The sequence below is a fragment of the Leopardus geoffroyi genome, chromosome C1, assembly GCF_018350155.1.
Source record: "Leopardus geoffroyi isolate Oge1 chromosome C1, O.geoffroyi_Oge1_pat1.0, whole genome shotgun sequence".
In the NCBI taxonomy this organism is placed as follows: Eukaryota; Metazoa; Chordata; class Mammalia; order Carnivora; family Felidae; genus Leopardus; species Leopardus geoffroyi.
Genome location: NC_059328.1, coordinates 52,936,288 through 52,963,595, shown reverse-complemented (window position 1 = coordinate 52,963,595; position 27,308 = coordinate 52,936,288). Strand labels below are relative to the sequence as shown.

General features: G+C 36.9%; 1 protein-coding gene across 4 annotated transcripts in view; it reads right to left on the bottom strand.

Annotated features, from left to right (window-relative positions):
• Positions 1-27,308, bottom strand: part of UBE2U (ubiquitin conjugating enzyme E2 U) — a 58,641-nt gene that overhangs the window by 6,653 nt on the left and 24,680 nt on the right. For 2 of the 4 annotated variants that reach the window (XM_045477677.1, XM_045477680.1), the window contains 3 exons: positions 25,661-25,749; positions 18,118-18,199; positions 6,892-6,986 (listed from right to left, as the gene is read on the bottom strand). In XM_045477677.1, the coding sequence (XP_045333633.1) occupies positions 6,892-6,986; positions 18,118-18,199; positions 25,661-25,749 (266 nt within the window). Of the gene's footprint in view, positions 1-6,891; positions 6,987-18,113; positions 18,200-25,655; positions 25,750-27,308 lie in introns of those variants that run through there. The other 2 variants (XM_045477679.1, XM_045477678.1) reach the window with 2 other exon arrangements.

The window sequence follows — 27,308 nt, the reverse complement described above, 5'->3', positions numbered from 1 at the left end:
ATGAAGCAGAAAAAAAAGGGAAACAAAGGCAAAAGATCACAATACAGGACTTAGAGAACTCAGCAACTTATTAAAGAGGAATAGCATTCATATCATAGCTGTCCCACAAGATGAAGAGAGAGAAAAAGGGGCAGAAAGTTTATGTGAGCAAATAATAGCTGTAAAGTGTCCTAATCTGGAAAAGGACATAGACATCAAAATCCAAGAAGCACAGAGAACTCCCATTAGAGTCAACAAAAACTGACCATCACCGAGGCATATCACAGTCAAATTCTCAAAACACACAGACAAGGAAAGAATCATGAAAGCAGGAAAGGAAAAATAGTCCTTAACCTACATGGGATGACAAATCAGGTTTGCAGCAGATTTGTCCACAGAAACTTGGCAGGCCAGAAAGGAGTGGCAGGATATATTCAATGTGCTGAATTGGAAAAATAGGCAGCCAAGAATTCTTTATCCATCTAGGCTGTCATTCAGAATAGAAGGAGAGATAAGAGTTTCCCAGACAAACAAAAACTAAAGGAGTTTGTGACCACTAAATGGAGAAAAAAGACAAAACAAAACTAAAAAGACCAAAAGCAACAAAGACTAGAAAGGACCAGAGAACATCACCAGAAACACCAACTTTACAGGTAGAACAATGGCACTAAATTCATATCTTTCATTAATCACTCTGAATGTAAATGGACTAAATGCTCCAATCAAAAGACACAGGGCATCGGAATGGAAAAAAAAAAAAAAAAAAAGACCTATCTATATGCTGTCTACAAGAGACCCATTTTAGACCTAAAGACACCTGCAGATTGAAAGTAAGGGGATGGAGAACCATCTATCATACTAATGGACATCAAGAAAGACAGAATAGCCATACTTATATTAGACAAACTAGATTTTAAAACAAAGACTGTAACAAGAGATGAAGAAGGGCATTATATCATAATTAAGGGATCTATCCACCAAGATCTAATAATTGTAAATATTTATGCCCCCAACTTGAAACACCCAAATATATAATCAATTAATCACAAACATAAAGAAATTCATTGATTATAATACCATAATAGTAGGGGACTTTAACACCCTACTTAAAGCAATGGACAGATCACCTAAGCAGAAAATCAGTAAGGAAATAATGTTTTTGAATGACACACTGAACCGGATGGACTTAGCAGATATATTCAGAACATTTCATCCTAAAGCAGGAGAATACACATTCTTCTCAAAAATACATAGAACATTCTCCAGAATAGATCACATACTGGGACATAAATCAGCCTTCAACAAGTTCAAAAAGATTGATATCATACCATGCATATTTTCAGACCACAATGTTATGAAACTCAAAATGAACCACAGGAAAAAATTTGGAAAGACAATAAATACTTGGAGATTAAAGAACAACCTATTAATGGGTTAATCAAGAAATTAAAGAGGAAATTAAAAAATACACGGAAGCCAATGAAAATAAAAACACGACAATCCAAAACTTTTGGGATGCAGCAAAGGTAGTCATAAGAAGGAAGTATATAGCAATACAGGCCTTCTTAAAGAAGGAAGAAATATCTCAAATACAAAACCTAACCCTACACCTAAAGGAGCCAAGAAAAGAACAGCAAATAAAGCCCAAAATCAGCCAAAGAAGGGCAACAATAAAGATTAGAGCAGAAATCAATGATATTGAAATTAAAAAAATGAAACAGTAGAACACATCAATGAAACTAAGCTCTGGTTCTTTAAAAGAATTAACAAAATTGATAATCCCCTAGCCAGATTGATCAAAAAGAAAAAGGAAAGGACTCAAAGTAAAGGACTCAAATAAATAAAATCATTAATGAAAGAGGAGAGATCACAACCAACACCCCAGAAATACAAACGACAATAAGAGAATACTATGAGCAATTATTTGCCAGCAAATTGGGCAATCTAGAGGAAATGGATAAATTCCTAGAAACATATAAACTACCAAAACTGAAACAGGAAGAAGTAGAAAATTTGAACAAATCATCACCAGTAAAAATTGAATCAGTAATAAAAAATCTCCCAACAAACAAGAGTCCAGGGCTGGATGGCCTCCCAGGGAAATTTTACCAAACATTTAAAGAAGAGTTAATACTTATTCTTTTGAAGCTGTTCCAAAAAATATAAATGGAAGGAAAACTTCCAAATTCATTCTACGAGGCCAACATTACACTGATTCCAAAACCAGACAAAGACTCCACTAAAAAGGATAATTACAGGGGAGCCTGGGTGGCTCAGTTGGTTAAGTGTCCAACTCAGCTCAGGTCATGATCTCACAGTTTGTGAGTTCAAGTCCTGTGTTGGGCTCTGTGCTGACAGCTCAGAGCCCGGAGCCTGCTTCAGTTTCTGTGTCTCCCTCTCTCTCTGCCCTTTCCCCACTCACACTCTGTCTCTATCTCTCTCAAAAATAAATTAACATTAAAATATTTTTTTTAAAAAAGGAGAATTATAGACCAATTTCCCTGAGGAACATGGATGCAAAAATTCTCAATAAGATAGCACCAAATCGAATCCAACAATACATTAAAAATACATTCACCACGATCAATCATTGATCAAAACAATACATTCACCACAATCAAGAGGGATTTATTTTTGGGATTCAGGGCTGGTTCAAATTCCACAAATCAATCAACATGACACATCACATTAATAAAAGAAAGGATAAGAACCACATGATCTTCTCAATAGATGCAGAAAAAGAATTTAACAAAATACAGCATCTTTTCTTGATAAAAACACTTAAGAAAGTAGGGATAGAAGAAACATACCTCAACATTGTAAAGGCCATTATGAAAGACTCACAGGGAATATCATCCTCAATGGGGAAAAACTGAGAGCTTTCCCCCTAAGGCAAGGAACAAGACAGGGATGTCCACTCTTAATGCTGTTGTTTAACAAACATACTGTTGGAAGTCCTAGCCTCAGCAATCAGACAACAAAAAATAAATAAAAGGCATCCAAATCAACACGGAGAAAGTCAAACTTTCACTCTTACCGGACAACATGACACTCTAGGTGGAAAATCAGAAAGACTCCACCGAAAAACTGCTAGAACTGATACATGAATTCAGCAAAGTCGCAGGATATAAAATCAATGTACAGAAATCAACTGCATTTCTATACACCAATAATAAAGCAGCAGAAAGAGAAATCAAGGAAACAATCCCATTTACAATTGCACTGAAAACCATAAAATACCTAGTAATAAAGCTAACCTAAGAGGTAAAAGATCTGTGTGCTTAAAACTATAGAAAGCTTATGAAAGAAATTGAAGAAGACAGAGAAATGGAAAAACCTTCCATGGTCATGGATTTGAAGAACATATATTGTTAAAATATCTATACTACCCAAAGCAATCTACACATTCAATGCAATCCCTACCAAAATAGCACCAGCATTTTTCACAGAGCTAGTACAAAGAATCCAAAAATTTGTATAGACCCAGAAGATACCCCGAATGGCCAAAATAATGTTGAAGAAGAAAATCAAAACTGGAGGCATCACAATTCTGACTTCAAGGTATATTACAAAGCTATAATCATCAAGACTGTATGGTACTGGCACAAAAACAGACACTCAGATCAATGGAACAGAATAGAGAACCCAGAAATGGACCCACAAATACATGGCCAACAAATCTTTGACAAAGCAGAAAAGAATATCTAATGAAAAAAGAATGTTTTCAGCAAATGGTGCTGAGAAAACTAGACTGTGACATACAGAAGAATGAAATTGGACCACTTTCTTATACCATACACAAAAATAAACTCAAAATGGATGAAAGACCTAAATCTAAGACAGAAAACCATTAAAATCCTAGAGGATAAAACAGGCAACAACCTCTTTGACCTCAGCCACAGAGGTCAAACTTCTTACTAGACATGTCTCTGTTGGCAAGGGAAACAAAAACAAAAATGAACTATTGGGACCTCATCAAGATAAAAAGCTTCTGCACAGTGAAGAAAACAATCAGCAAAACTAAGAGGCAACCAACGGAATGGAAGAAGATATTTGCAAATGACATATCTGATAAAGGGTTAGTATCCAAAATGTATAGAGAACTTATCAAACTCAACACCCTGAAAACAAATAATCTGGTGAAGAAATGAGCAAAGGACATGAACAGATACTTTTCTAAAGAAGACATTCAGATGGCTAACAGACACATGAAAAGATGCAAAATATCACTCATCATCAGGGAAATACAAATCATAATCACAATGAGATACCACCTCGCACCTGTCAGAATTGTTAAAATTAACAACTAGGCAACAACAGATGTTGGTGAGGATGTGGAGAAAGGGGAATGCTTTTGCACTGCTGGTGGAAATGCTAACTGGTGCAGCTACTCTGGAAAAAAGTATGGAGGTTCCTCAAAAAATTAAAAACAGAGCTACCCTATGACCTAGCAATTGTACTACTAGGTATTTATCTAAAGGATACAAAAATGCTGATTTTTAAGGGGGCATATGCACCTAATGTTTACAGCAGTGCTATCAAAAATAGCCATACTATGGAAAGAGCCCAAATGTCCATTGACTGATGAATGGATAAAGAAGTGGTATGTGTATACAATGGAATACTATTTGGTGATCAAAAAGAATGAAATCTTGCCATTTGCAACAAAGTGGATGGAACTAGAATGTACTGTGCAAAGTGAAGTCAGTAGGAGAAAGACAAATATATGATTTTACTCATATGTGGAATTTAAGAAACAAAACTGATGAACATAGGGGAAGGGAAGGAAAAATAAGACAAAAACATAGAGGGAGGCAACTGTAAGAGACTCTTAAACACAGAAAACAAACCGAGGATTGCTGAAGGGGTATTGGGGGGGGGGATGGGCTAAATGGGTGATAGGCATTAAGGAAGACACTCGTTGGGATGAGCACTCAGTGTTTTATATGTAAGTGATGAATCACTAAATTCTACTCGGGAACCATTATTATGTTATATGTTAGTGTAATAAGTTAGATTGTCTTTAATTAAAATCCAATTTTAACTTGTATTTAAGAAAGAAAGAAAGAAAGAAAGAAAGAAAGAAAGAAAGAAAGAAAGAAAGAAAAGTTATGGGGAATGATATGGCATGGCAGAAGTGCTGCGATAGCCCACAGGGAAAGTTTCGTAGAGAAGGTAATACCTGAGCTGAATCTCAAAGCACGGGTAGGTACTAGAAAGGAAGAAAAGGTATTTGGAGTGGCAATATGAGAAAACACAGCACACTTCTCAATTTTTTTGAAACGAGGTAGAAAATAGTCATGAGCCACGAGGTCAGTGTGGGATTTAGGGTAAGAGTGTGAGAGTGGGGGGGCGCCTGGGTGGCGCAGTCGGTTAAGCGTCCGACTTCAACCAGGTCACGATCTCGCGGTCCGTGAGTTCGAGCCCCGCGTCGGGCTCTGGGCTGATGGCTCAGAGCCTGGAGCCTGTTTCCGATTCTGTGTCTCCCTCTCTCTCTGCCCCTCTCCCGTTCATGCTCTGTCTCTCTCTGTCCCAAAAATAAATAAACGTTGAAAAAAAAATAAAAAAAAAAAATAAAAAAAAAAGAGTGTGAGAGTGGGAAGAGATGCCACTGGAAAGGCAGACAGATATTAGAACATTAAGTAAGGACTTTGCCATGCCAAAGAGTATAAGTTTTATCCTGAATGAAGTGGGGAACAAAATATTTTAGAATCAAAAAAACATAAGCAGATGTGAGCTGTGGAAAGAAGTCTGACAAAGCACGGACAGGAACTGCTACAATCATCAACTGAACCAAAAGATCTCTTCCACTGGTGCAGATGTGGGGATGTGGGGAGGATAGAGATTGCAGAGAGCAGGGAGTTCATGAGGGAAGCAGAGTAAAAATAGAAAAGGCAATGTTTCTTACCAATGCTCGCAGGTACCCTGAAATGTGGAAGGCGGCAGAGTGGGATAGAGAAGGCTGAGGCTGGTGAGTTAGACGAGGAAATCTGAGTGGTGCACAGATACAAGACGGAGGAGAAGTAGAATCCAACCCAGGGAAAAGAAAGTCACGAGATAGGAAAGCGGGGCTCTTGAAAAACCACTAGCTGAAGGGTGCTGCCTGTCCCTGGAATGTCTGTGTCATTATGTTTGAAGGACAGGTATCAGGGAAATGCGATAGCTAATACTTTTAGTACTTTCCTGTTCACAAAGAATGTTGGCATACCTGGAGTCATTTAGTCACAAGAATGCTATGTGTTAGGGCAGAATATTAGAAGTATTTACTGAACACCTTCTATGGACTCAGTACTGGCTGAGGATGAAGAAACTGAAATGCAGAGTTTAAGTGACTTTCTCATAATTGCACAGACCTGGTATCTAAACCCAAGTTCTCTGACCCCGAATGTCTTGCTTCCCCTCCATACTAGTGGATTTCTATTATAAGTTACCAGCTCTCTTCCTGCTCAAGACCCATCCTCAACTTACCCCAAATGTTTCTTTAAAAAACATTAATTTTAAAAAGATCACCAAACTCAACTAACATTGTTCCTTTCCCTTCAGCCATATTGCATGTATCTCTGAATCTACAATGATCTGCAGAGATCAATTTATTTAGTGTTTTTCTTGTTTCGAGTCCTTTTACACATCTTGAAACTTAGCCTTAGATTTTCAAAGAGTGTATTAACCTATTAAAGGGTGGCAAACTTAAAAGCGTAAGTAATTCAGGCTTTTTTCAAAGCTCCAATTCTTACGTAAGTAATTTACTGAATTTATTTTCTTAGAGTTAAATAACCTTAAAAGGAGAACACGAGATTAGGCCTCACAGATTTAAACTTATCTGAATTGAACAAAAATTTAAATGTATTGGGGTAATGACTAATATTTTAGTTCTAAAAACAAAGCAAAACAAATAGGCTGAAATCAATTTACTTGGAGTTGGGCAGAGATGAACACTTTCCGTTGGATAATTGGCTTTGTGAGGCCTTCTGCTTTCTCTGGCAAGCCGAGCCATAGCAGCAGCATACCTGGAATAAGAAAAAGAAGAAGTTATCTAAGTTTCCAAATGAATTCCGGGTAGTGTACGTTACTATTGAGAAAGATAGGGCCAAACATATCAAATCTGACAGACCAGCAGAGCAATGAGGTTTGATTCTGGTGCCCTTCTGAGCATTCACTACTATATTAGCGAACGGAAATTATTCTAGTATATTTCCTAACAGCAGAAAAGCAGACAAATATGGTGTAATATTAATACTGTAAAAGTAATAAAAGCATCAACTGGTAAGGCAAGGTGCATTTGTTTCCCAGGGCCTCTGTAACTAATTTATTTTCATATAGTTCTGGAGGTTGATTTTTTTTTTTTTTTGTAATCAGGAATCGATGTTGAAATATTCTTCCCCTATTGAGATGATCATCTGATTCTTTCCTATTCTATTTTACGTTGTTCAAATTTTTCAAATATTAATCCAAGGTTACATTTCTGACATAAACCCCACGTGGTCATGTATAATTATCATAATTATTTATTATATTATTACATTTATGTTATATTTATTATAATTATATATATGGGATTTGATTAGCTAAAATTTTTGCATCTATGTACATGAGGTGTATTTATGTGTAATGGGTTTTTCTTTTCTTCCTGGTAGTGTCTTTGGTTTTGTTATTGAGGTAATGTAAACACTATCTATTTTGTTTGTTTTTTTTTACTTAAGTTTTCAAAAATTCCAATATAATTAATATATAGTGTTATACTAGTTTCAGGCATACAATATAGTGATTCAATGATACTATACATTATTCAGTGCTTATCATAAGTGTACTCTTAATCCCCTTCACCTATTTCGCCCATCCCCTGATCCACGTCCCCTCTGGGAACCACCAGGTTATTCTCTACAGTTATGAGTCTGTTTTTTTTTTTTTTTTTTTGGTTTGTCTCCTTTTAAAATTTTGTTTTGTTTCTTAAATTCCACATATAGAATCATATGGTATTTGTCTTTCTCTGACATTTTTTGCTTACCACTGTACTCTCTGGATCCATCCATGTTATTTGAAATGGCAAGGCTTCACTCTTTTTTATGGCTGAGTAATATTCTACTATACATATACATATATATATATATATATATATATATATACATACACACATGCACACACATATACACATATACATACATACACACCACATCTTCTTTGTCCATTCATCAATTGACAGACAGGCTGTTTTCATAGTTTGGCTATTGCTGCTGTAAACACAGGGATGAATTACTGTTGAATTACTATTTTCCTATTCTTTGGGTAAAATACCCAGTAGTGGAATTACTGGATCATATGGTATTTCTATTTTTAATTTTTTTAATGTTTAATTTTTGAGAGAGAAAGAGACAGAGCACAAGCAGAGGAGGAGCAGAGAGAGAGGGAGACACAGAATCTGAAGCAGCCTCAGGCTCTGAGCTGTCTGCACAGAGCCTGATGCAAGACTTGCAGCCAGAACCGGAGATGGTGACCTGAGCCAAAGTTGGACGCTCAACTGACTGAGTCACCCAGGCGCCCCTATTTTTAATTTTTTGAAGAACTTCTATACTGTCTTCCACAGTGGCTGCACTACTTTGCATTCCCACCAACAGTGCGTGAGGGTGCCTTTTTCTCCCTATCCTTGCCAACACTTGCTGTTTCTTGTGTTTTTTATTTTAGCCATTCTGACAGGTGTGAGGTGATTTCTCATTGTGGTTTTGATTTGCATTTCCCTGATGATGAGTGATGTTGGGTATCTTTTCATGTGTCTGTTGGTCATTTGGATGTCTTCTTTGCAGAAATGTCTGTTCATGTTTTCTGTCCATTTTTGAATTGATATTTTTTTGGTGTTGAGCTGTATAAATTTTTTGTATATTTTGAATACTAACCCTTTATCGGATTTATCATTTGCAAATATCTTCTCCTATTCAGTAGGTTATCTTTTAGTTTTGTTGATTGTTTCCTTTGCTGTGCAGAAGTTTTTAATTTTGATGTAGTCCCAATAGTTTTTTTTTTTTTAATTTCCCTTTCCTCAGAAGACATAACTAGAAAAATGCTGCTATGACCAGTGTCAGAGAAATTACTGTCTGTGCTCTCTTCTAGGATTTTTATGGTTTCAGGTCTCACATTTAGATCTTTAATCCATTTTGAGCTCATTTTTGTGTATGGTGTGAGAAAATGGTCCAGTTTCATTCTTTTGCACATAGCTGTCCAGCTTTCTCAACACCATTTGTTGGAGAGACTTTTTCCCATTGTATATTCTTGCCTCTTTTGCTGTAAATTAATTGGCCATATAATCATGGGTTTATTTCTGTGCTCTTTATTCTGTTCCATTGATCTATATGTCAATTTTTGGGCAGATACCATACTGTTTTGATTACTACAGCTTTGTAGTAGTGTATCTTGAAATCTGGGATTGAGATACCTCCAGTTGTGTTCTTTTTCAAGATTGCTTTGGCTATTTGGTGTCGTTTGTGGTCCCATACAAATTTTAGGATTATCTGCTCTGGTTCTGTGAAAAATGCTACTGATATTTTGATAAGGATTGCGTCCAGAGGTAATGCTGACTTTATAACATGTATTGGGAAGTGTTCTCTTATATTTTCTAAAAAAGGAAAATTTTGTATTTTGTATACATTGATACTAGGTTTTCTTTTAACGTCTGGAAAATTCGTCAGTGAAGCCATTGGGCTTGGAGTTGTCTTTGTATGAAGGCTTTTAACTATCAGTTCAATTTCTGTATTAGACACAAAATTATTCAGGTTATCCATTTCTTTTTAAGAGAGCCTGTCTTTCACTTCATCTATGTAGTTGGATTTGTTGGTCTAAAAATATATTTTACCTTCATTTTAGAGAGATATTTTCAAGGTGTATAAAATTCTAGGTCAATAATTTCTTTCAAGAACTCTAAAATTGTCATCAATTATCTTTTAGTGGTAAAGTTTCTGCCATAAAGTTATTGGTTGTTCTTATCTTTGGTTCCTCTGCATGCAGTGTGTGTGTGTGTGTGTTTATCCTTTGCTGCTTTGAAGATTTTTCTCTTTATCACTTCGGCAATTTGATTATGATGTACTGTACCTTGGTATGGTTTCTTTATATTTCTGTTTCTTGGGATTCATTGAGTTTCTTGGTCGCTAAGCTTACAGCTTTCATCAGATTTGGACAATTTTCAGGCATAATTATTTCTTCACATATTTTTTTCTGTCAGTTCTTGTCTGGGACACCAATTACGTGTAACTTATACCACTTGATATTGCCACACAGCTCAATGAGGTGGCTTTTTTTTTCCCAGTCTTTTTTTCTCTATGTTTATTTTCAAGAGTTTATGTTGCTCCATGGGTAACTTCTTCTACAATATCTAATTTGTTGTTCTTTCCCAACAGTATATACTTACATTTTTAATTTACTTTATCTGTAGATATTCCATTGGCCTTTTGTATATCTTCCATTTCTCCTCATTATAATCATGGTATTTTTTGGATCCTTGATGTATAACAGCTGCTTTAAAATCCATACCTACTAATTCGATCATCTCTATAGTTTATGGATCTTTTATACTGATAGATTTTTATTTTGGTTATGGGTTATATTTTCCTGCTTATTTTCCTGACTGGTCATTTTGTATGGGATTCTGGATGTTGTAAAATTTACTTTGTTGGGCAATGAATTTTATATATTCCTTTAAATATGGTTGTTTCAGCATGCAGCTCAGTAACTTACAAATCAATTTGTATATTCAAGGCTTGTGTTTAAGATTTCTGATGGGTCTAGAACAGCTTTTATGGGGGAACTAATACAGCTACATGTTCTTGGAAAGTAGCTTTATGTACATGACAAGAGTGATAAATCTTTCCATCTGGGGATCTGATTTTTTGTAACATGTTCTAAGGAAACTTCTTGGCTTCCTTCCTTTTCCTCCTTCCAGACAGAACACAATCTAATATACCTCTGGGAAACCACAGCCCTCCTCAATTTCACCCCTGCTCAGACCAAGACCTAAGCTAATCTACATACTTTATTTCTGTGGCCACAGTTGGGGGATGGGTGGGAAGGATGCTGATGGGGAGGGCAAAGAGGGAGAGGGACACAGAGAGACCCCTCTCTGTTCTACGTGGGAGCAGAGCCAAAGGAACAATTCTCTCTCTCTCTCTTTGTTTTAAAGCCTAATATGTGTTTCTGACTCATATCAAAACCCCCTTTTTTGGAGAGATGAAGGGGGAAGCAGCTTTAAGTCATAGTATTTATAACATAGAATGCCCCACTAGATTCTGTGCTACCACTAGAAATCATGGTAAAGTTTTGGGGTACATTCTGAGAGAGAAGTTGATTAAATGCATTAAACCCATAAAAAATGAATAATAAAAATATGTGAAATTCATTAAAAAAAAAACAGTTGAAAGGACTGGGTATGTTTACTCTGAAAAAGAGAGTACTTAAGGGGAAGTAGGAAAAAGGCACAAGAGCTATTTTCTGAGACTCAAAGGATAATTCCACAAAAAAGAAGGGCCTTATTTGTGTTGCTTCCAAGGACAAGTGGAGACACTTTGATTTCTGCCACAACATCATCCCTTGACCGGGACTTCCACCGAAACCCAAAGCCATCCCTGGGTTCTCAGGGTCTGAGCTGCTGCTCGGTCTCATAGATAAAAGCCCAGGTTGTAGCATCTGGCAGGCCTAGATTGGAATTTCAGCTCTGTCACTTACAGAGTGTATAACCTTAGGCAACTTTAAAAAACAAACAAACAAACAAACAAACAAACAAAACTTTTTCTCTAACCCCTCTTTTAAAATGGAGATAATTTCTCATTTCCGAATGGTTTTGCAGGCAAATGTAAAAACATATAGTAAGTATTCAATAAAAATCTGTTAAATGAATGAAAAAAATCTGTAATAGTTGAATGTCATAAGGTGTTAGATTTAAGCTAGAAGTAAGGGAGATTCAAGCTATTTTAATGCTCCTTGAAGTACTGAGCTCCCTGTCTCTAAAACCATCCAAACAGAGACTAAGTAGTTGCCTGGCAGAAATGTTTTAAAGTTTTTTTTTTTTTTCCCTTTGTCTATATTTTTTTCCAAGTCTTTATTTTAAAGGGAACATTTCCAATGTCCATTCTAATGCTAATTCTCTCTTTAACCACAAGATGGCACTCAAGGTTCAATCTTTGAGGAGTCAAAGCCAGCATTCTGCCTTAAAAATGCATTAAATAGGGGCGCCTGGCTGGCGCAGTCAGTTAAGCGTCCGACTTCAGCCAGGTCATGATCTCGCGGTCTGTGAGTTCGAGCCCCGCGTCAGGCTCTGGGCTGATGGCTCAGAGCCTGGAGCCTGTTTCCGATTCTGTGTCTCCCTCTCTCTCTGCCCCTCCCCCATTCATGCTCGGTCTCTCTCTGTCTCAAAAATAAATAAACGTTAAAAAAAAAATTTAAAAAAATGCATTAAATATAGAATTATGTAAATCTATAAAAACAATGTTTAACTTCAATAAGCCTGAAAGGATAGCACAAACATACATTAAATTAATGTATTCTGCATAAATATTTTCTATGTAACTAGAGAAAAGGGAATCATGGTATGCTAAAGAAAAATCCCATATTTTTGTGAGTTAGAACACTCACAGACTCAGATACAGGAACTTAGAAATAATATATATTAACTCATTAATTTCAAATACAGTACAGTAATGTCTGGGTGGCTCAGTCAGTTGGGCATCTGACTCTTGATTTCAGCTCAGATGATGATCTCACAATAGTGACATCGAGCCATGCATCAGGCTCTGCGTTGGGTATGCAGCCTGCTTGAGATTCTCTCTCTTTTTCTCTCTCTCTTTCCCTCTGCCCCTCCCTTGCTCACACACTCTCTCTCAAAATAAACAAATAAATAATAAAAAATAAAATAAAATACAGTACAACTAGATCCATAGTATATTTTATAAATATAAGAAAGTTTTACAAAGGAGAAAGGAGCTCATATTGTTTAATAAGAGAATTTGAGATTGACCCCAAAAAACTTTTTCCACAAAACGTAGACTTGATTTGTGCTTGCAATTGGATAGACAATATTTCCATATTACCTGAAAATTTTAAGCTTTTAATAAGCCTATATCAATGGGCAAGTAGAAATAATTTAGTTTTCAAATACAATACATCATTATCAGTAACTTTGGGCCAGTTGGTTAATGGGCATGTTTCTCTCAATGATTAGTAAACTGCAGATAATATCTACCTCTACTTTCCCAGAATTTCTGTAGAGAAAGTTAGGGATGACAATCCAGGTGAAAAGGGAGGCTAGGAATTTTGTCTTGAAGCTGTGTCCATATAACAAGGAAGTGGCTTCCCCTGGAGTGCAAGTTGATTTGCTATGGCTTTTTTTTTTTTTTTAATGTTTATTTATTTTTGAGACAGAGAGAGACAGAGCATGAACGGGGGAGGGTCAGAGAGAGAGGGAGACACAGAATCTGAAGCAGGCTCCAGGCTCTGAGCCATCAGCCCAGAGCCCGACGCGGGGCTCGAACCCACGGACCGTGAGATCATGACCTGAGCTGAAGTCGGATGCTTAACCCACTGAGCCACCCAGGCACCCCCGATTTGCTATGGCTTTGAAGGAGGCTGATGGGCACCACTGTGGAGTTACACTTAGCGGTACAGCTGTCAACTGTACAGCATGGCCAGTATTACATTAGGAGAAGAAAGAATGCCTGGCACACAGTAGATGCTTTGCCATTTAGTTCCCATTACCTCTGTACCCCCCATGTGTAGACAGGAGCTATATTCTTTTTGAAAGCTACAAAGAATGCAAGACTCCAGAAAGGATAACTTTTGTTTAGATAACTTGCCGTCTGACAAAGCTTAGATTATTGGCACAGATATTTCCACTACCACATAAGTGATCACCAGCCATAGAGTATGACATACACAGTTTTGTAAGGAAGAATATTCAAAAGAACAGCTTGCACTGCTTTCTGATTTTGTATCTTTCACTATTTCTCCAAAGAAAATAAACACAAACTACTGATTAGCCTCTAGATTCATATTCTTTACCATGTCTTCGTAGAAATAAAGCATTTGCTTGAATAGTCAAGAGACAGGCAAGGCAATGGGGGAGAGAAAAAGGCCTTAGAAATGATGGAATGACCAAACCAAATGATCAATTCATGAATATTCATGAGCTGCTTATAACGACAATGGGTTCCTAGTAATACTAAAAACATGTGTAAAACTTAAGAATTTGCAAAAAATATTCATAACAGTTCATTTATATTTCCAATTTTCAATCACTCTTCTGCCATCATGCCCTCAGAATTCCCCAAACAGAACCATTATCTATTAGAATTAGCCTTAAAAGAAGTCAGCATCTACATTTAATTTTTCTAAAAATTAACTGCCTTCACATTTAATTCAACTATTAAGTAGGGAAAAAGGGTAAGTATGCATCATTCAACAAACACGACTGAGTGCCTGCAAGATGCCAGGTCCCGTACTAAGGTCAGGGAAAACAAAGCTACAATAATGGCCTTGCCCTGGTCATTCTCCATAAACAGATGAATGTCTACACTGCAGTTGCTGAAACAGCCCGAAGAGTGCTATGGAAGGAGAGAGTGGGAGGATGTGGAAGCCTGAGTCAGGGACCCTTTCACAAATAGATGTTGGGCTGGATCTTCACGCCATCCTTGTGATGGACTTTGTCAGGCAGGAGAGATGATTATAGAGTGGAAAAGAGAAAAGAACCATGCGTATAATGGAACTAAAATAAATGTGGTCACGATAGGTGGCGCTGCCTGTTTCCTAACCTGGGAAAATGTTACCATTTTTACCTGCTTATGACAGAGACTATTTTCATTGTGTGAAAAGTTGGGGAGGGGCGTGGGTTTTTGTCTCCCCCTCTCCTCAGGAACTAATATTTATTGGGTGTCAACACTATATGATTATATTTATAAACAATCTCACTCAAGAGATCAAATGCAAAACTACTTTGCAAGGTAACTAATGCTATCTCTATTTAACAGCTAAGGAAACAAACTCAGAGTGGGTAAGAATTTCTCTAAGATCCATGTGACCCTAAAGCCCATGCTTTCCCCCATGCAACCTCCAAAGAAAGATGTTCCATTTGAAACTGGAACTAGGGCCACAGTGGACAAAGCCTGAATCACAGTGAATCTTTCGAGTACTTACTGCATACCAGATACTGTTTGAAGAGACTTGCATGTATTAATGTATTAATCCTCACAATGTCCTTGAGGGGTAGGTATAGCTATTACTGCCATTTAACAGATAAGGAAACTGAGGCACAAAGAAGTCAGATAACTTGCCCTGAGTTGGTCAAAGAGATGGTAATTGGCAGAGCCAAGATTGAAGTGCAGACAGTCTGGCTCCCTGGTCCCTGTGCTTAAGGATTCCACATTCCACCTTTTCACTCAGACCAGAGCCTAACTCTAGACCACCAGCAAAGACCCTGCTGGGAAACATATCCCAGGCAGAAGGCACAAAGTGGTGAAGAGGTCTTATGTCCCGAAATAATAGTGAGAAAAAAGAACTTGGTGTGGCTTAAGAATCAAGTCTTGATTGATGAGGAGTTGGGAGGACAGTAGGAGGAGGGATATGAAGCAGGAAAGATAGGTCTTTCTCCTTAATACTATGCAGATGAAAGGTTGTTAATTTGCATTTTCTGGTTTTTTTTAAAATAGGAAATTTCAAGCCAAGGAAAGCATTTTCAATATTAAAGCAGAGAAATGCATAATGACATTATATTACATGCATGTATAGACCAATTACTTGCTTGCAAAGATGCTCAACCATTTTCTACTTGAGACTCTATGAATTGACCACTTTATTATATGGTATTTTGATCAAACATGAGACTTCTAATAATTATTTGAAAAGAAGTTGGTGCAACATACTTTAGGTTTTTGTAACCTCTTGTGGCATATTTATGCCACAATAAAATTATTCAGCTAAATGTAATATCTTTTAAAAACTTTGTTGTTTTTAAACTAATCAACTCCAAAATTTAAAAGAAGCAATTATCATTTGATCTAAATATATTCTCATCAACCACCAGATGGCATAAGGTGTGAGAGTTTTATTCTGACAGGGTCAACCACACACATGATAATTTCAACTATAACTTCAAAATAATGTATTTGGAAAAATGTTCTAGCACTCAAACAGCTCACAATTATTTCAGCCATATGTAGAAGTGGATGAATAAGTTGAAAATGACATAGTCCTACTTTTTCTAAATTTTGGGTTCTGGGGGACGCTGGCATTACATAATGAATCAATGATCAAACAAATAAAACAAAGCAGTTCTGTTACAGGAAATAAAAAAGGAAGTCATGTCAAAACAAAATTAACCTTATGTTCTAAGTAGCTTTCTTTAACTCTAAATGAAACTTGAAACATGCCTTCATGAAAAAACCATGCTTGTATGCTTCAATTTCTGCTGTAAAAAAACTTTTTCTATGGCCTATAATTTATTCTGAAGGTAGAAAAGTATCAAATGCAACAGCCTTTCTCCACTCTGGCTTGAAGGGAAGCTGTCACAGAAGTCAACTGAAAAAAAGAATATCCAGGTGAAAAAACCCAATCTGAACTATGATGTTAAAAAGGAAAATATATATGTTTTAAGAACCTCAATTTCTTTTAAAAATTTTTTTAAATGTTTATTTTTGAGAGAGAGAAAGAGGGAGAGAGACAGAGAGACAGAGAGAGAGAGATTGAGAAATAAGGACAGAGAGAGAGGGAGACACAGAGTTCGAAGCAGGCTCCAGTCTCTGAGCTGTCAGCACAGAGCCTGAAGCAAGGCTCAAAATCATGAACCACAAGATCATGACCTGAGCCGAAGTTGGACTCTTAACTGACTGAGCCACCTAGGCGCACCTAAGAACTTTAATTTCTACAGAAATTTAAAACACAATATATTATTTTTATTAATCCTGTATATCCTTCTAGAAATAAACAATCACATTGATAACAAGCCAAAACCGAGGTAAATCAGGTAAATGCAAAAAATACAAAACAAAACAAAACTCCCCTAGTGTTTAACTCCCTTAGTGTTGTGTAGCACATTCACCAAGTCCTTTGAAATAAGCACACCAGAATAAATAACTACGATAGCCTAGTCAAACCACAGAGCTCAGATGCAATCTTTTTCCAGCATGATGAAAAGGCAAAACTGCCTTTAGGAGTCAAGAGACCAAAGATGAGATTAAGATCTCTTCTCTAATGTGGTCTAATAGCCAACGATTTCTGAAGATACTACAATAATTTTATATTTTACTAGATGCTTCCCGATTAGATGAAATATATTTGGTTCTTGAATGAAAAGTCCATGGATGATGAAAAGATATTTGGAACTATGAGAAGGATGAAAAGCTAACTGGTGACACAGAAACAGGATGTACTTTTTGTTTTTTTGTTTTTTTTTTCTGATTTCTAAGTCATATGATAATGAGGATAAAGGGAATTGGAGTAAGAGAAGTAATGCGGAGGGTGTTGTGAGAGTCCTTCACTGTGGCACATGTCCAACTTTATTTTTGGCTGTCAATAGGTGAACATTAATAAAGGGAACCCTCATTAAAGTGAAGTTGGGGGGCCAGAAGGTGGAGCCCTACTACCCAATTTCAATTACAGGAAGAACTGTCCATTACAGACCCCAACAGAAGAATCAGCAGCAGGAAAGAATCATCAATTGCAGATACCAACAGGGAAAGATGTACATTGCCTCTCCTATAAGAAACTGACTGCACCAGCAACTTAGCCAATGAGAAACTGTCATCATCCTGAACACGTGCTTTCAAAACAACTCCTCTCAACTTATTCTTTCTCTATAAAATGATGTTCCTCTTCCTTTGTTTGTTGGACTAGCCCTGTGGTTTTGACCTGGATTTCAAGTCCTAAATTGCAATTCTCTGCTATTCCCGAATAAACCCATTTTTGCTGGTCAAATAAATTTTAAAGGTTAACAGTAGCAAAGATATTTCCCACCTAGGTTCATAGGAAAGGGAAAAAGATTCTTCTTATTCTCGTTCTTATGTTTAGAAAAGGGCATCCGTTGTTACTTCCAAAGACTTCTTTTGATGGTTCAGCTAGACAGTAGAAAGTAGAATGATAGATGTTTTGAGTTAAGAAGATAATCAAATTACTTACTTTAGATTCCATTCTCTAGGATGTTTTAATTCAAGTTTCTTCCATTTATGATACTCTCCAATAAAATGTGGATCTTCAGGCACTGAAATTAGAGTTTTGAAAAAGGTTCAAAGTTTAAAATAATTCACTTTTCATTAAGTTGATATGTGGCAATGATGTACACTATATAGTTCAAGCCAAATTACAATGCTCACTTTCCAAATTTCTTCCTTTTACTTGAACTTTATATTATTGGATATTTGAAATAAGTAGATTTTTCTTCAAAATTTCCATTATAATGACATTTGTTTATATATCTTTTATAGTAATGAAGAAGGTGTTAAAATAACTCATATAGAAACTACAGACACCACAGTTTAACAAAATTCAAACTCAGCACCAGAAGTAAAAATATAAAAGTGACATTATAGGTCTTGATCTTTCACAAAGCAAGAGTCTACAATGGATGATCATCCATTCCAGCCTCTGAATGAATCCCTTGCCAATAACAGAAAACTCTCCTCTCTGTTGTTGGGAAACTGCCTTTTCCATTGTCAGACAGTAAGGTCACAATGTCTTTCCTTAACCTGAGTGCTGAGTCTTTACTGGTCCTAGTTCAGATCTCTGCAGCAATACTGACCAGGTTCATCCCTTCCCCATGTGAGAGAGTCCTTCTAAAATTTGAAGATAACTATCAGAGCCTCAGTTCCCTCAACTTTATCTTAAGATATAGTTTTCTAGGGACCTAATCATCCTCACCATCCTGGTGGTGAACTTTGCTAACGTTCCTATTAAAGTTTACGTCCAGAACTGGCTCCGGATCTTGATTTCTTTTGAATAGCAAAGATTTAAGTGTGTTACTACCTCTCTTGATCTGTGTGCTATGCTTCTATCACTTCAGCTCAGATCTGCATTAATATTTTCTGAAAATCAAAGTACACAATTGCCTCATATGTTTGTGGTTAATTATAAGCCTTATGCCTTCAATAAAATTAACAAAAAATTTACTGAAAGTCAGATCATACACACAAACATATCTATCTATCTATCTACCTATCATCTCCCTGTTTCTTGTAATTGTCCTGGATTTATAGTCTTGAACTATTTAACCAACTAGATGCTCTCCTCCAGTCTTATCTGGAGCTTCCTTCTAAACAATGATTGATTGATTAACTGTTGCTAGTTTGGTGAATTATGTCATTGATAGAAACATTTAAATTGAATAGCTCTCATTTTCTTCTATTAATATTACTTTAGCCAGCAGTGTTCCTGTCTATTCTTTGATTTCTTTTCCTCCTTCAAACACACACAAGTACACATACATACATGCTCTTTTTTAAAATTTTTTTTTAACGTTTATTTATTTTTGAGACAGAGAGAGACAGAGCATGAACGGGGGAGGGTCAGAGAGAGAGGGAGACACAGAATCTGAAACAGGCTCCAGGCTCTGAGCAGTCAGCACAGAGCCCGACACGGGGCTCGAACTCACGGACCGCGAGATCGTGACCTGAGCCAAAGTCGGACGCTTAACCGACTGAGCCACCCCGGCGCCCCGCATACATACATGCTCTTATAGGCTTTATACTTCATACTCCTACTTCTACTATTTGGATTTATACTTCTCCCTTCCTTTATATTAAGGAAGCAAATATGAGCTCCTTAAGGTTCTTAGTGAGGTCTCACTATTTCCTTTAGATGATTATAATAACTACTATTAACAGAGTTAATAGTACTTACTGCACATTGGGCATCTGTAAAGAAGGTACGTAGTGGTTACCATTGCAATATACACTTTACAGATGAATAAACAGAAAATTTGAGTAATGTCTTCTCATTGGGACTATTTACTACCACTTAGATGAAATTTAAATTTGAGGTTTCTATTCAAGGATAATTCATGTTGCCTTATTTTTTTTGAAATTGCCCTTCCTACATTTTCTATTTGAATATGTACATCAGTCTCTTCCTCATATATTATGAAACCCCAAATGGCATGGTCATCCTTCCTGGAATATTTCCATTAATTTTATATCACTGACTCATTTTCTTCATTGCTTTCTCTACTGAGAGCTGAAAATTGCCACAGTATTTGTACAGACTTTTATTTTAATGCTTCCTATTTTATCCCCATAATTTTCTCATTCACCTGTTCTTGTACCATCTGATCATAAACTTCTCAAAAAGCTTATCATAATATGTATGTATCTAGACATAGAAGATGCTAAATGAGTGATATTGATAGGAGGGAAATAATTAAGGGGCGGGGGGATGTGAGAGCGAGCAGGAGGAAACGACCAGTGAAATTTCGCCAGTTCTTGAAGCTAAAATTCCCCATCATGACCATATCTTGTCTTTGTGGCGGTTCTGTAGTCTCTGGTAGAAAATCATCTATTGACTCCATGATAAACTTCTTTCTTCCCTTCCTTCTAGGATAACTGGGCGTCACCTTTACTTTGTTTTTGCCATGACACATTTCTTATGCAACATCTGTATAGGTTGATCTACATTTTTTTTTTTCCACTGCTGGGACTGTCACATCCAAAGAAATGTAGTAGCATCAATTTGCCTTAGCATGCTTTGTTTTCACATGTATTATCTCATACTACCATAGAACAACTTAAAATAGATTGGAATGTTTCTTTCAATGAATAGAAATTTAAAAATGAGGTACAAAGATTTAAGTGACTAACCTAAATTCACTTAACTGTAAGTGGCAGAACTAGTACAGGGCAACTTCCAACATCATACTCTTCCCACTGCAGCCTTTCCAACCTTGGTTGCACATTGTAATCACCTGGGGAGCTTTAAAAACTACTACTGCCAGGTCCTTCTCCCGGAGATCCTGATGTAATTAGTCTGGGGGTGTGCCTTTTACATGGGAATTTTTACAAGTTCCTCTGGTGGTTCTAATGAGTAGTCAAGACTGAGAAGCACTGCATTAGAATTAGATAATGCTGCCTCTTGCATCTAAATGCATTCTGGAGACACTTGCCCTGATTGCTGGCTCAAAGACTCAAAGAATGGAAGTCTTCTAGGGTGAAAGCAAACATCCCCATGATGCTTCAGGGTGTCTGGTCTGTCTGATGACAGCAAACAAACACCAGGAAGCCTCCACTCAGTATTACAGGGTACACTGGTCTGAAGGGATTTTTTTCCTTTAACATAAACATTTCCTTATGGGAATCATATTCTGTCATTAAAGGTGCTGTTACCCACAACCATATGTATTCGTTTGTTCTCTGCCAAACTTTTATTTGCCATTCTATACTGATGGATAGAGAACAGAGGATCATCAGTGCATTTCCCCATATGATTGCCTATGATTATAAACTAATAATCATAATTATTGAAAAATGTACTGCATATACTGCAGAGTTTGAATTTACATCTCAGGCTATAGAGAGATAGCATTTTTATATAATATTATGGAGGCAGTTTTAGTATGTGAAAAAGAGCAATAAATGTAGAGTCAGAGGAATTGGTTCAAGTCAAGAGTCAGAACCTACTTGTACTAATAATAAGCACACTTACTGAGCACTCACTATGTGCTAGGCACTATTGTAAGTACTTCAGTGCTATGAGGTACGTGCTATCATTATTCTCATTTTACAGACGAGGGAACTGACAGAGAGGATAAGAAACTTACCCAAGGTCACATAGCTACTAAATGGAAGAACCAGGATTAAATATCAGCAATTTGGTTCCAGAATTTACACTCTTTATCAATGTATAATATCCCCTCTTACCTGTGTGACCTTAGGTAAATTTCTTAGCTGCTCTTGGTCTTGGTTTTTTCATCTGTAAAACAGAGTGTTGACAGTAATAATGCCTGGTTCATAGTGTTGACATACTACTATACATGACATATATTGGTTGACAAATAAATAAAAGAATAAGATTGGGATGATCAAAAAATAATGGAGAGTATACTTTGTAAACTGTATTGTGCATGTATACACTTACCATTATTTTGGCACACATAACTATGGGTAGATTTGTTGCACAAAGATATGGAAAAGAGTTAATACCCCAAATCAAAATACAAGCACTCATCAATATTCATAAAAAAGCTTTCAAAAATATGCACAAGAATTTCATAATCTTTCCAGTAATAAGGATGTAACTGTAGAAGCTGAAGTTATTAGAAGTTTCCCTTTGATTTCTCAGTGCTTGAAGAAGCATTCTATATGAAAGCTTAATCTTTATTACACACAAAATTAGGCCGTTAAAAAATAGTATTGGATCTCATCTAGCTGAATTATCCAAAGACAAAATGGCCAGCAGCATATGTAAGGTTTAAATTTAAATTCAATTAAAAAAAATGTTTATTTATTTTGAGAGAGAGTGTGTAAGCATGCAAGCAGGGGGAAGGGAAAACAGAGAGGGAGAGAGACTATCCCAAGCAGGCTCTGCACTGTAAGTACAGAGCTTGATACTTACACCGGGCTCGATCTTACCAATCATGAGATCGTGACCTGAGCCAAAATCAAGAGTTGGATGCTTGACCGACTGAGCCACCCAGGCACCCCTAAGTTTAATTTGTAAAAATAAAATGCTTATTATTACTGAAGGAAACCTCCTGAAACATTCTTATAACAAATCCCTAGAAGAAGAATAGGTAGGGTGATTATGAAATCTTGTTCCAAAGGTTAGAATCAAAGTCTCTGAAATTCTTCTGAGCTAGAGGTAGCCACTAAAGCTCGCAAAAAGGGTTGAATTACATACTAAGTTAGTGATAGATGTAGAAAGGAGAACCAAGTTAAACATTTTGGTGGCAAGTCTTTTAAAGAAGAAACTGTAGTCAGTGGTGCTTAATTAATTTCTTTCATTTTTAGTTGTTGTTTATTGCAACACAATTATTTCCAAATTTCTTTAAGTTCTGGCATGTGCCACTATTAGTAGTAGTAGTAGTAGTAGTAGTAGTAGGCTTCATGCCCAGTGAAGAACCCAAGGTGGGGCTCAAATCCGCAATCATGTGAGATCATGACCTGAGCCAAGATCAAGAGTCAGACACTCAACCGACTGAGCCACCCAGGTGCCCCTATTTTTTTTTTTTTCTTAGCAGTTTGGAGTTTCCAAATGTTTCTGTATATTTACATGTTATTCCAAAAAGCACCATTCTTCTTCTTCTTCTTCTCCTCCTCCTTTTTTTTTTTTTTTAGAGAAAAAGAGAGCATGTGAGTGGGGGAAAGGGGCAGAGAGAAAGAGAATCTTAAGCAGGTTCCACACTCAGTGAAGAACCTGGGATCATTACCTGAGCTGAAACCAAGAGTCAGTTGCTCAGCAAACTGGGCCACCCAGGTGCCTCTTCCATAAAGCACCATTCTAAACCAGTTTGTTTGTTTTATGGTTGAAGGAGTTGGATGTTGAGTTGTTCCCTAGAATGTGCCAATTGCCTCTCTATGCCTTGTTTGTTAAGGGTTCCTGCCTCCTGGAACCTATCTGAGTTCCTCGGTGCCTCCACATAGGAGGTACTCAAGATGTGTTTGCCGAGTTGACTAAGCAGGACCCAAACACATATCTTTGAAATGAAGTAAATATTCATGTACTCTGGTATCAAAAGTAATAAAATTCTTTATAGTGCTAGAGTTGCTAAAGATTGTGTTTCTTAAAGCACCTTTAATCATTTTTCTTAACCACAAATCTATGATAAGTGAGGAAGGTAATATGTGATCACAAAATAATAACTAACATCCTGAAAGAACATGTAATTTCTTAGAAGTTATTGATCTAATTTATCTTTTTAATATTTGTTAAGCTTAGTATTAGTATTAGTATTGTTTTGTTCTCTAATTTGTGTCTTAAAACTACACACTTTTTTTTTTTTGGTGATATTTTGTTCTATTGAAACCAAATATGAGCCTATCACAATGGTGAGATGCAAGTCGATGAGACCACAATTAAGGCAGTGGTCATCAGGATGGAGTGGAAAAGGAAACATTTTTTTTTTCTTTAGAGCGGGGGAAGGGGGTAGAGGGAGAGAGAGACAGTATCTTAAGCAGGAGCCCTACATGGGGTTTGATCCCACAATCCTGGGATCATGACCCAAGCGGAAATCAACAGTCGGTCATTCAACCGACTGAGCCACCCAGGTGCCCTGAAGGAGGAACTTTCTTAATGTTGTAGGAGATAAAGTAAACAAGGCTTAATCTGGGAGACAGAGAGTTCTAGGACATGTCTTTGATTCTGGTTTAGGCAAGTAAATGCAATAATAGTGATCTACCCCTAACCCAGAGAGCTAATAAAGGAGAGAGGCTAAGTTTTGGGGCAAGATAATGAATTCGCTTTGGGATATCTTAAGTAGGAGATGCCTGTAACACATGTAGGTGGGATGTCCAATGCACAGTTATAAATATGCATGCAGAATTCAGAAGAGGCGTTGGCTAGAAATGAGGCTTTGAGAATTGTTGGCAGGTAGGCTAATGAAAACCATGGTGATAGCTGAGGTCTCTCAAAGAGAGTGGGCAGAGAGAACTGAATGAAGATTTTGCTAGAGGTGCCTGGGTGGCTCAGTCAGTTGAGTGCCTGACTCTTAACTTCCCATTGGGTCATGATCCCAAGGTCGTGAGATCATACCCGCATTGGGCCCCATGTCGGGCTCCAAGCTGAGTGTAAAGCCTGCTTGGGATTCTCTTTCTCTTTTGTTCCCTCTCTGCCCCTCCCCCACTCGCACGTGCTTTCTCTCTCTCTCTCTCTCTCTCTCTCTCTCTAATAAAAAAAAGTTTTTGCTAAAGAAAGAGGCAGGGGGGCACTGAGGAGGGGAGGAGACAAACCATGGATGATGGTGTCATCTAACTCAAGGAGGGCATAGCAAATGAGAGTACAAGTAAAGATAAAGACTAAAAGGTTGGGGCGCCTGGCTGGCTCGGTTGTTGCGACTCTTGATCTCAGGGTTGTGAGTTTGAGCACCACACCGGGCGAGGAGCCCACTTAAAATTAAAAAAGAAGGTTATCACTGAGCCTGGGAGTTAGGATGTCATGGGTAACTTCAGAATGCATCATTTCAGCAGGACAGACTGGATAACCTACTTGGATCCAAATAATTAAACAGCACACAAAAGATTCAATTAAATAAGACCAGTAAGCTGTCTGGCTCTCCCCTTTTGCCTTTTTGGCTCCTAATGTATGATGGCAACAGGTGATTCGTCCCTAGGTTGATCACTGAAAGCCCTAGGCTCATATGTTTCCTTGTTGTCTTTCTACTTAATACTCTCTCTGGCTTTGAGGATAATTGTGTTTAGAATCAAAAAGGCTCCTCTTGCTATGAAGGCTTCTTTTTGGGGTGAAGGGAGTAAAGTAAGCCTCATGAGACTGAGGACTTCATCTTTTATTCCTCCAAATGTCTATCTTTCCTTCTGGCTTTTAAGAAGACTGCAGTCCAGGGCTCTGTACAAAAGAGGAACCAAATTAATAGAGGTTGAATGATTCATATATAGAGGCAACAGAGAAGTTTATCACCTTCAGATTACAAATATATGTCAATTAGTCTTTGAAAGACAAGTTGAGAATAATTAAGAGATTAATATATACCAAAAGGACATAAGATAAGGCTAGATCACCTTACATGGACTTCTATAATACTCTGTGGCTTTGGATGTGGCTATTCCAGACCATGTCTTGTAGTAATCATTAAATGAGACTGCCTTAGTTGATCTGAAAATATACATAAAAATCAGGCAATGAGTATTTGCAAGTTTGCTTTTTAAAATTATTTTATCAGATTGGACAGTTTCAGATAACAATATCTTGCCATAAGACAGTAAACTCATTTGCAGTTTCTAATAAGTGATCTAACATTAATTTCTGCACTAACACATAAAAATCACAAAAAGAAAATCTTGCCAAACATATTTCAAAGATAAATGTAAAATGTGTATCCATGTGCATATTATAAAGAGAAAAATATAGGTTTAAGATATCTGCCTTTCATGACTAACATCAAAAAAAGAATTTTAATAAAAGCATCAGATTTGCATGTTTTCTCTTTCTTCAATGAACGGTTTTCTTAAATATCTATGCCAAATTTTAGTAAAATCACCTTTATTTCCCTTTTATAATGAGGAAAAATAAAACACCAGAATTGAGATCAGTTTAATTTTCACACAAAATCTGGCCATTTTCATAGAGGGGGGAAAAACCCAACTCTTTTCTAGTAATCTTGCCTGCACTTTTCCTTCCCTGTGCTAACATTACTTTATCCTAATGGTAGAGCAAAGATTGTTAGAAAATACTGAACAGGAACCGTGAAGCAGTCACTTAAATAACTACATTTCCAACCTTTTTTTATACCAACATTTTGACTGCAGAGATCCTCAACACTCTACAAACAAAACATGACTTTGGGATATTTTCAGATGTGTCAAATCACCAATTAACTGGCTTACATAGATGCTGCATCAGATATAAAAGACCTTATGTCTGTTTTCTTTGAAGTTCTTAGCTCTTCGGGAGAAGTGACTTTCCACTTAGAACAAGTACACCAGCATTAATTTTCCTAGGTGAATTGTAGCTACCTTGAAGTAAATATCGGACTCAATTTTGAAATGGATGGTACAATAGCTAAATTGCTTAATGCGTTCATTTAAGTGATAATTACAGACACATCATTTTAAGAGTAACATTTTTCAAATGCGTTATTGCTTTTGCAATCACACGTAAGTAGAAATCTGAAACTGGGTGAAGATAAATTAATCACCGCTATTATGGCTCCCAGAGCTGCGTGCAGAGCTTTACACCAGTAAATGACATATTAAACTAACATTAATTTTGCCAACGAAATGTTTCAGCATTTGGCAAGAGAGGTAACAAAATGAAAGGCTGCATTCTATCTCCTGCATGAAGAAGCTGGTGATCAATTTGCTGTCACAGATCATTTAGCAGACAACAATGACCCAAGAGGAAGGAAACTGTCAACACACTGTCTCGTGAAAAAAAAATACACCATCTTTAGACACAATCGTCTCCATTGTTTTTTTGTCTGTTTGACGATGACCCATGACCCTCTCCCTTCCCAGTGGTGTCCTGTTCAATTTCAAACGGTTAGCCTTCAGGGGCTTTCTTTTCTTCCCCAGAATAATTTAAAATATTACTCAAAAAAGGTGTAACTTCAGTATAGTTTGAATACACAAAGCAGAATGTCTTAAACATTTGAGAAAATTTGCATTTCCAATTCTGTAAAAGAAACAGCCCCTTAAAATAAGAGAACAGTAACT